The sequence below is a fragment of the Paramisgurnus dabryanus genome, chromosome 8, assembly GCF_030506205.2.
Source record: "Paramisgurnus dabryanus chromosome 8, PD_genome_1.1, whole genome shotgun sequence".
Taxonomy (NCBI): Eukaryota; Metazoa; Chordata; class Actinopteri; order Cypriniformes; family Cobitidae; genus Paramisgurnus; species Paramisgurnus dabryanus.
Window position 1 is genome coordinate 18,239,674 of NC_133344.1, and position 10,569 is coordinate 18,250,242.

Here is a 10,569-nt window from a genome sequence, read left to right on the forward strand (position 1 = left end):
ATAACAGATTTTTATTTTTATTTAAAATTATTAAATAATGTTACCGAAGTCAATGGGTCTCATTCACCAAGCATGGGTACACAGGAATTTGTTCGTGAAATGTGTGTTCGGACGTTTTAACTAACAAATCAAGAATCAACAAAAACTTTCATACTGAAATTTCTTTAAATGTTTCAAAAACTTAAGATCAACTTCGACCATACGTGCGAAATAATCACGAACAAGGAAAGAGAACCCTACATTAAATATCTGTGTTATATATTTTTTCCTTGTTCATGATTATTGCGTATGTATGTGTAGTCTAAGCTGTTCTTACGTTTTTGCAAACATTTAAAATAAATTTAAGTATGAAAGTTTTTGTTGAATCATGATTTGTAAGGTAAAACGTCTGAAACAAATTTGTGCATACGCATGCTTAGTGAATGATACCCAATCTTTCCTTTTTTTAGGATAAACTACTTTACTATAATTCACTGTATTTGCAGTTTTATTTTTGGGCTACATAATATTTAGGCTATATCCAAAAAATCTAAATGTTTACATTACATATAAAGTGTATTAAAGATCAAATCTAAAAAAGAATTCACTGTCACTAGTGGGTCTAGAAATCTAATTATAATTAAAGCTGTTTTCGAATTGAAAATGAAGAGCCTTTTCAGATTTTTTTCAATATTTTGTCATTTATTTGCAACCCTTAGCAGTTTCTGCCACTATTTATCATGTTTTTGACAAACTTATAACCATGTTTAATACATTAAATATATAAATAAATAATAATTAAAACAGTACATGGAAAACATGACTGTTGATTTAACCTCCTTGTTGCGTTTGACAAAATCATTTAGGGCACACGAAAGACAGAAATATGTCCATTTCATTTTTGATGATGACAGGACCTGGATGAATGTTCTCTTTGTTGTAGTGACAGGCTGTCATTTGCCAAACATCCAAAATATAAACACCAACATCCTGAAAAGTCCACCGCAGGATTCTGTCCAACTGCAAAGAATACCAGTCACTGCCAAACACATCCTATTAGAAAGACAGAAATCACCTTAGGCACAATATACTATACACATACATATGCATGCATACTGTGTGTATGTGTGTGTACCTGGTAATTATCACGTTGCGGGAAGATAGGAATACGACACTGTGAAAAATACTTTGCTGCCTTAAATTTTTTTGTTAAATCAACTCAGATTTACAAGTCATGTCAACAGAGATGAGTTGTCATAACTTATAAAATATAGTCAACTTAATTTTATAAGTTATAACAACTCACCTGTAGTTATAAAAACTCATCTTTAGTCAAGATAAATAATAGTAAGATGAAATGACTTGTAAATCTGAGTTGATTCAACAAAAATTTTTAAGGCAGCAAAGTATTTTTTACAGTGCAGTATTTTTGTGACCTTGTGGGGACATTTTGAGGTCCCCATGAGGAAACAAGCTTATAAATCAAACAGAATGATGTTTCTTGAAAATGTATAAAATGCATTATGTCTATGGAATGTCCCCCCACAAAACATGGAAACCTGTGTGTGTGTGTCTGTGTGTGTGTGTGTGTGTGTGTGTGTGTGTGTGTGTGTGTGTGTGTGTGTGTGTGTGTGTGTGTGTGTGTGTGTGTGCATTTTATTTTTTAAATTTAATTTAATTTAATCAATATGCATGTTTCTCTGTAAGTTTTTTGAGTTTCTCTTTTTACCTTATAGCCGGTGTTTACAGTCTTGATTATAACGGTAGTGTCTGGTGCCCGCTGTAACAAATCTAGCACAGCTTTGCGGACCCTCAACACTCTGTGGGTGAAGAAATCCAGAGGATATGTTGTGAAGTGTGGTCCCAGATTAAAGACAATAACAGTGTGAGGTCCTCCAGTCAGATCATCAATCTCATTACTGACGTAGTGCAGATTAGAAACTTTAGTTTTCCGACAGCGCAGAGGAAGACCGTGAGCCCTCCAGTGTAAGTCAATGTTGTTCTCCACATCCACTGCTAGAAGAGGACCTGTCTGATATTCAACATGCAGGTTCATCCGCTTCAAGGCTGCAGTGAGAAACACCAACAATGAAGATTCCCAAATTTTTGTATCTATAGATGTCTTGTAGTATCGACTTATAAACCTGAATTAATTGATTAAACTCTAATCCTTCCGAATTAGTAAACCCACACTCAATGCTTCCAATTTATATGGAGAAACTATCTATCTCACTTGGTACTGTTTTCAGCAAGAACTCAAACCACTGTCTCAAGGTAGAGTCTCCCATCATAAAGATGTGTTTGTCTTTCAGGCACTGTGTTGTTGTTTGGGTAGTAAAATGACGGGTGCTGCACACAAAGGACGTCCAAACATCATTCAGGTAAAACCCAGCTGGAACTGGTGTGTGCAAACCAGGATGACATTTCTGTGTTACATCTGCAGGATAAAGTAAAATAGTGACATGAAGTTGAAATTGTAATCAAATGGGTTTAGTAATCGAAATGCATCTACAATTTACAATTGAAACTGATAATGTGAAGAAGCTAAAAATTAAACTAGTTTCCATTCGAGGGAACTAAACGCTGCATCAAAAAAAAAAAAAAAATGACACAGGGGAGCGCACATGCAGCGTCTGCGCATCTAAATAAACTGCTCCACAACACTATGTCATAGCTTGGGCTTGTATTTTATCTAATTGCTTCTTGCAATTACCTATTAACAAACAAAATATTCCTTCCCCTTTTTCAGAGAGCCCTGTCATCTGCAAAAAGAGATTTATCTTGATGGACTTGATCAAAAACATCATTGATCATTATAGAAAAAAAATTAATGTGCTTAATACACTCCCCTGTGGAGTTACAATCTGGAATATATTTGACATGTCTTTCATATTCTTACTTTAATATTTCTATTTGTCATAAATTCTGCCTATATTCTCCCACATATATTTATTATTTTGAAGTCTTAAGGAAGTATGGTGAATAACACTTAAGCCGTTTCTCAAAACCAAGTACGCCGAACTCGGACTTGTGTCCTTCGTAGTTCGAACTTGCAAGTTCAGACTCGGAAGAACGAACTCCTGACGCGAAATGCATTCTGGGAAACTTCGCTCTCATAAGTCCACACAAGTCTCCTCTGATGCATCCTCGATAAAATGGGCGGATCAAGAACACATCCGGGGATTTTATGTGAACTTGGGCTTGATGCGAACTTTGAATTGGAACAGTACTTGGGCCGCGACTGATGACGTTTCACAAGTCCACAAGAACACAAGTACAGACAAGAACGCCTATTGAGAAACGGCTTTAATTCAGCATATTGTGATGTCATTATTATATTTTACACAATAAGTTATGATATTTTGAACATAGTAGAGCTTATATTGTAATATTGTTATATGGTTATGTTATGTTGTGTGTGTGTGTGTGTGTGTGTGTGTGTGTGCGTGCGTGCGTGCGTGCATGCGTGTGTGGAGTTTAGATGATTTAGATAATGTTGTGATCACTTCTGTATTTGTCTTTATTGTTGTAAAGCGTTGATGTTAATATGTTGGTAATATTGTAAGACCCCAGGAAGAATAGCTGCTTCTTTATGGAGTAGCTAATGGGGATCTTAATTTAAATAAATAAAAATAATAATAATGTGGATTTTCATTACCAAATTCTCTAAGCTCTAACTACTTAACAAAAAGTCATTAGAGCTTAAGCGTGCCAAATAATAAATGTAGCACATTAGGGGGATATAATATTCAACCAAGTTTATCAAAAAATTGGCTCCTTTTTACTACAGTATGTGCACAGGATGCAGTTCACCGTTTATCCCACCAGGCTGATTGGGGCTTTTCCATCAAGGTGGACCCTATGTAAGCTCTGGTGTTACAAGAAGAGGTTTTAAATCTCCTGTTTAAAGCAGCCATGTGTATTACCTAAACTAAGTTATGTTGCAGGCAGTGTAAAGTATTAAATCAGTAATAAAAGGCTAACATACCAATTCCCACTGTTCCATTGGAAGGAAGAATCTTGATTTTTGTTCTTTGTCCATTGATGCCTTTGTTGGTTTGCTTCCTGTAAAAATTAAAATTACTATTTGTTTTTTCAAACTACATGGTTTTTATAAACTAAACAGTGTTCAAACAATAAACTAATTAATGACTAAAAATGCTAAATAGGATGCACTTTCAATGCAAAAATGAAAGTAAAGTTTATTTTTTCTCACATTAACATTGCTTGTTTGCCAGTCACACGTCTGTTATACCCGCCCATAGAGTGATACAGACGAGCGCTGCATGGTAAGGATTTTGGTCTCTGGCAGCGCCATTCTTCTCCACTGCGAGAATCTTTGTAATCACAGCAACAATCTCCAGTCCCCATCCTCTCCAGTCCATTCTTGTCCCACTTCACATTACAATTCACGATTTCCGTCAACCTTGTCCCATTCGGTCCCGGTCCTTCAAAATATCCATTATAGAAAACTCTGTCAGAGTCTGTGTCTCTGTGATGCTTGAGGACCTGCACAGCTTCACTGGAGTGGATCAGACGCACGGCCACCTGTGCCTCTCCAACCCACGGCAGAAGAAAACGCACAGAGTAGGAGCCATTGAGCAAATCCACCACCTCCCCAAACACACTGGCCTGTGACAGAAAAACATGTTTAATTCTTAAATTAATTTCCAGAGAGATTTGATAAAGATACTCAGTAAACATCACTGATACAGCAGACCTGTAAGAGATACAGTACCTGTTGGGGACTTTTGGATGAGAACAGCTTTGCTTGAAAGAAATCCCCTCCATAACGTTTAGATTTATTGTTAAAGTCTCTGGCATGGATAGTAACACAAAGCTCCTCCCCTATTTGGTAGCTGTCTTTCAGGTTCTGAATGATGAAAGTGGAGTGATCTGGACTTGTACTCATAGACACATTTGTGATTAGTGTGTCTGGTTCAGCCCAGTAAAGAGTCTGCTGTAAACTGGAGTAACTTTCTAAACTGATTCCAAATTCAGAGTAAAATGAACTTGAATTTGACTCTGAGTCTTCTGAATTGATATCTAGCTGAACATCTGCAGGAGAGGTGGAGGGATTTCTGGAGTTGTAAAGTTTTGCAAAGGGCTGAAATAAAAAGCTGGTTAAAGGTTTCTCTTCTTTACTTCCCACGTAATTCCATAAAACCTGCAAGGTTAAATACCAAAAGTTAGAATGTTTAACATACGGTTCTTGTCATGAAAGCTCTCAGAGCTTTCATTCATCACACATTTAAGAATAATTATTAATTAACAGTGGAAATGAAAAATAAATAATGGCAACATGTATTTCTATTTAAAAACGAAAAAAGCAACGTTGCTTAGTTCCAAAGATATGTACGAAAACAAATGACTGAATACGATACATCTAAATGATATGACATGAACTTTATAAGTCGGACATTTTAAAGACAACTCATTTCTAGACTCACCAGAAATCCTGTAATTCCAAGGCACAGGCCAGTAAACAACATCTTTAAAAATGGTCTATCCCTTTGAACTGTGAAATGAGAAATGTGTCATTGACATAAATAGATTTGTTACGATATTTCAAAATAATTTAAGACACTTTAAAATAAAGAAAACATTCAATGATAATTGGGAGTTTAAAATCGTATTGTTACGAAAATTAATGGTAAAATTAAAATAGCCTGGAAAAATAAACACTTTTTGAACCGTATGAAATATCAATATGAAAAAAAATATGCGGACAGGAAACCAAAGCGAGAAGTGTAGGATTTAAGAAAGTACAAAGTACTTTAAAATATTTTACGTATACCAAAATAAAATATATTATTTGCCGTAAGGCATCTGGTTAGCAGTACGACTTGATTCATCGTGATCTTATTTAAAAAAGCCCGCAAAATTACCTAGGCTAATACTGTTCTATCAATTTCATTTCTAAAATGTTATTTAAGTATTTTGAATAACTTACTGTATAATCCGTATGTTTTAAGATTCATTGTGTTACCTGACTTCATGTGAATCGTTACTTCTGTTTTAGATTTGTGAGTCCCTTAAAAGAAACAATTGAGCATTTAAAAGGCAACTTTGATTTCTTTATTTAAGTTACAGCTCTCAATGTGACATGCTGCCACCATGACAAACACTACGCTATAACGCGCCTGCACATGCGCACACATACATATTTTTAAACCAGGTTGCCATTACCGTTATCATTTCAACTTCAATCACATTACTTCTCAATGACATTGAAATCTGCGTCATCATGTCTTTTCAACCTGCGAGCAAAACATTTTTGAAAGCATCCCTTGGATAAAAATTCACCACTTTTTTATTTATTGTATAACACTATCAATAAACAACAGAACAGAAGAAATGATTTATCTGTCTGGCCCAGCCCAGTAAAGAGTCTGCTGTAAATTGGAGCAACTATCTAAACAAATTTCAAATTCACATTAAAATGAGCTTGTTAGTGACAAAATATGGTCAGAATGTTTAAATTTAGAATAATTTATTTTAGAATGAATTTATTTGTTGTAAATACCGGCTTCATGATTCACAAACTACACATTTCAAGCATTGCTTCTATAGAAAGAGTAGCAAGAAGCAGCCAAATGAATCTTAGTAAAATACATTTCAGTGGCCAACAAAATTCACATGATTTTCTTGTTTCTATAGTTTTTTCTGCAATGGGAGATATAAATTCTGGTTTCAAAGTAAATTTCAAAAGTTTTATTTGATTAAATAGTTTAAAAAAACATGAGGTTGAATTGTGACCATAAATTGTATGTTAATCTCAATTCATTTTAATTAAGATTATTACACGGCTCTCTGGAATGCTTGATTCTGATTGGTCAGTTGAGACATTTGCATTTGTTCGTTCTTTTCAAATAATAACGCATAGCCGGTACTACTTGTACCAATAAAGATTACTGTTTGGGGCCATCTTGTGACAAACACTGGACAACCACAAAATGTTGACATTAATTTTAACATGTTCGGAAAAAAAAACATTTAAACAGTGGATAGAAGAACGAACAACGACAAGACACAGAGAGCTTACTGAGACTGAACTTGACAAAATAGAGCATGACAGCTACGAAGCCAACACACAAAAAAATACAGAATGGGCATTAAAACTTCTCAAAGACTGGCTAAAACAGAAAAAATGGAGACAGACAAGTATGACGCAGAGGATCTTAATAAGGTATTACGATCATTTTATGCATCTGTGCAAAGTTTCGCGGAAGGATAAAATGTTAATTTAAAACAAATATGCCAATAAAATGTTTCAAATTCATATTCATGTCCAGTTTTTTTTCTTATGTGGCAAGTAGCCGTGTAATAAGCGGGATAATGTAGAGGCAGCCGGTAGTTATCGGGAAATAAGTCCCTTTAGTGTAACTCACCTATAATACTTAATAGTATTTTAGAGTTGGATGATAAAGATTTTATGTGCCACCCCAGTGTAACTGCTGGCCCCCTACAATATTGTTATTAACATATCACTGAGCCCACTTGAGCATAAACACAAGACACTTTATTTAAAGCTCACGTAACACACGCTGTTTCTGCATTTCTGATATTAATCTGGAGTACCTATGGAGTAGTATGACATCCTTTATATCTCTGAAGAGTCTTTAGTTTAATCAGATTTATAAAAGAAAGATTAGCTTTACCGAATCTTTCCGATAACGTACGAAAAAATGAAGAAGGAGGAGTTATAACACGGGAGGAGCGAGTACGAGTCATGCAACACTATACAACACTGTTTTAACTTATGATTCACAACATGTTCGTGTCATTTATATAATATACACGCGCCTATTTCCAACATAATACAGAAGTCTTACTTACCGCGTGTAACTCGTCATGAAAATCCACCGCATCAAACACACACACGCAAAACTCCGCTGCTAATCCGGATAATAAACTATATCCATTGTTTCCATAAGGCTGGATGTCTTCTCCTTACATCCAAAAACACACTTCTTGTTGTGCCATTGTTGACTTTTGAAATTAAACAAAGCTGAGTGGCGTGATAAGCTGTTAGCAAGCTCTAGCGTCTCCCGCTGACTGACGGCTGGGCGGGGTTTTCCAGGGGAAGTTTTCCGGCGGAAGCCCATATAAAGAAGTGATACGTATCGAAAACCCCTGAAACGTCAGTTAGAACCGTAATCGAAAAAAATTAGCCGAAACTTGTACGAACCCTGGCGAAGTGCATTCGGCACAGAAATACTCTGAAACACGCCCAACTGCATTTTTGACACTTTGCCTACATTTAGCATGAGGAAACAACTCTATAACTGTGTTAATAAGTCAGAATGCTTGAAATACCATTAAACCCCCCCTTTAACAACCACACACAGCCACTTGTGGTGATTATAAAACTAAAATGTGTGAAAGTATATTTGTTGATAAGCTTTATGTTTTTATTGGTTTTAAAATATATAAATTTGCAGAAAATTCATTGCCACTCACTAACTAAATGCTCACCACAGTTTTAAAAATAATAAGTTAAAAGTTAGTGTTAAAGTGAAAATGCACTAAAGATATAGACAGCATCTTGTTTTTTAATCAGTTATAAATTTTTTGTGCTATTGAAGATATAGTATGCATTGTATTTTGTATTTATGCATATGTAAAACGAACAAGTATGCACAAAACAGACAGGGAACATACCTGTATATAATATCTTTAGATAAAGAGATTATAAATATGAACGGTGCTATCAGGGGATGATCATTTGAGATGGTCTTGTCGCTCTTTACTTTCTTAGACTTGCACCTTTACCGTTGCGTCTCTTTCTCGTTCTTCTAAACCAACAGATGTGTGTGCTGTGAGCTAACGTTGCGTCAAACTACATCGCTCCAGCTGCACACGCGTCACTGATATAAACGCGAGTAAACTTAAACTTTATAACAACTGACAGCATTTTGTGAGGGAACTCCTTTCTTTATTTGGCGGCACAGTTTTACTCAGCTGTTATCGAGTCTGTTCTGTGCACTTCTATAACTGTTTGGTTTGGGTCTATAACAGTTGAGAAACTTCTGCGTGCCAGAGACTCAGCAGCTGCACAAGCACAGAGAGCGAGCGCGAACGCTAGAGAGACCTGCACCTCGAGGTGGTGCTTATTATTATTTCAGAAATTACTCTTTCATTTGTTGGTGGATTATTTCCCGTTTCTCTGTCACACTCAGTCTAACATGCAGCAATGCCAAGTTGACCACACGCACTTTAATTATATTACGCGGAATAGAAAAATCAGCTGCCATGTAACGTGCAATTAGAGTGATTGTCAGAAAACCTGACAAGTTACAAAACAATGAGACCTTTTCAGCTCATCATGAACTCGAACATGGGAGGCCCCTAGGCTTCAGCATTAAGGCGTCCTTGCGGACAAGTGACTTTTGTGCATGGACAAGTGAAACATAAATGTACTTTTATGTGCCGAAGGACAAGTTCCTCAAAAAGTTAATGTCAAGCCCGGTGTCATCATTTAACACCTCTATTCTTTCTATAGGCAGGTGCTAAAAGAACAAGACATTAGACACAAAGGAAATAGAAATTGGGACCATTGCCTAATTCACAAAGCTAACAAAGTCATTTTCAACAACATTAAATTATACTATAATTATTATATATACTCCAAGCTGTAACCTATTTATGATCATTATTCACTGTTAATTACTTTAAAAAAATATATATTTAGGATAAAATAATTCAATTTACAATCCTATCTATCTGTGTCTGTTCTGTGTATTTATGACAGATTCGCCACACCACTAGATGGTGGTAAAGCTCCATGTCCATGATTTCTAACGTGCCATTGTTAACTTGGTCAATGTACTCAAACTGAATGAGGGTCCAAAGCTGCCTAAACAGTTTAGCCACACTGACCTGGATGTACCAAAGGGGTGGAGGCTGGTAACTGGGTGACGGAAAGGTGTTTATTTACAATGTAGAGTGTAGAGACAGTTTCCAATAAAGTGCTGGTGATATTTACAAGTCCTTATTTACAGTAGAAAAAAAAAACAAAAAAAAGGTTGAGACAAAATATCCAAAAATGTATTCACAAAAGGCTGTGTAAAATATTTTCAAGTGAAAGGCTAAACCAATAAATTGGTCCAATACAATGCAACACACAGAAGTTTCAGGTATACTGACTCACTCAACGAGCCCTAAACAATGCTGCCTGAAGCCTTTAAATAGGCTAAGCCACTTAATAGGACTAAACCAAAAATAAAGGAAAAGGTAACATAGAAAATTAACAAACTCAAACAAATACATTGCAAATGCAAATGAAAAACATCTTATAATATACAAATTACATAAACATTTAGTTAGGGAAAAAATTATGTAAAACAATATTACACATATAAATTCCCTCAATTTCATAGTCAACTGTGGCAAAACTCCCCCTGTTCAATTTATCAGTTGAACTGCGCCTTCTAGTGGCGGGAACGGGATAAACAAAATGGCAGAAAAGAATGTAACTCGGTTTGACCATATAAACGGAAGGTGTGAATATTGTGGAGAAAAAGAAACAGTGGATCATGTTTTATTCTATTGCAAGAAGTATGATTTAGAGAGAGAAGAGTTAAAAAA

At 35.6% G+C, this 10,569-nt stretch overlaps 1 protein-coding gene across 2 annotated transcripts; it reads right to left on the reverse strand.

Annotated features, from left to right (window-relative positions):
- Nucleotides 1–702: 702 nt before the first annotated feature.
- LOC135770898 (NXPE family member 3-like) lies at nucleotides 703–6,086 on the reverse strand. 2 transcript variants are annotated; one of them, XM_065280808.1, is made up of 8 exons: nucleotides 5,969–6,086; nucleotides 5,430–5,497; nucleotides 4,718–5,146; nucleotides 4,196–4,611; nucleotides 3,968–4,044; nucleotides 2,213–2,416; nucleotides 1,709–2,046; nucleotides 703–1,032 (listed from the first exon to the last, which is right to left on the reverse strand). In XM_065280808.1, exons 1-8 carry the CDS (start codon nucleotides 5,976–5,978, stop codon nucleotides 838–840), a joined length of 1,737 nt encoding a protein of 578 aa, XP_065136880.1. In that variant the 5' UTR covers nucleotides 5,979–6,086; the 3' UTR covers nucleotides 703–837. The 2 variants fall into 2 exon arrangements, with proteins under 2 accessions (XP_065136880.1, XP_065136878.1); XM_065280806.1 differs by having other exon boundaries at nucleotides 5,933–6,086.
- Nucleotides 6,087–10,569: the final 4,483 nt, after the last annotated feature.

Excerpts from the sequence above, each read along its gene's own strand:
- LOC135770898 (XM_065280806.1), bottom strand. The coding sequence starts at position 5,978 with ATGAAGTCAGGTAACACAATGAATCTTAAAACATACGGATTATACA. Across the intron at positions 4,045-4,195 it reads GGCAAACAAGCAATGTTAAT|GAAGCAAACCAACAAAGGCA; the intron begins GTGAGAAAAAAT and ends TAATTTTTACAG. Across the intron at positions 2,047-2,212 it reads CTTGCTGAAAACAGTACCAA|CCTTGAAGCGGATGAACCTG; the intron begins GTGAGATAGATA and ends TTCTCACTGCAG.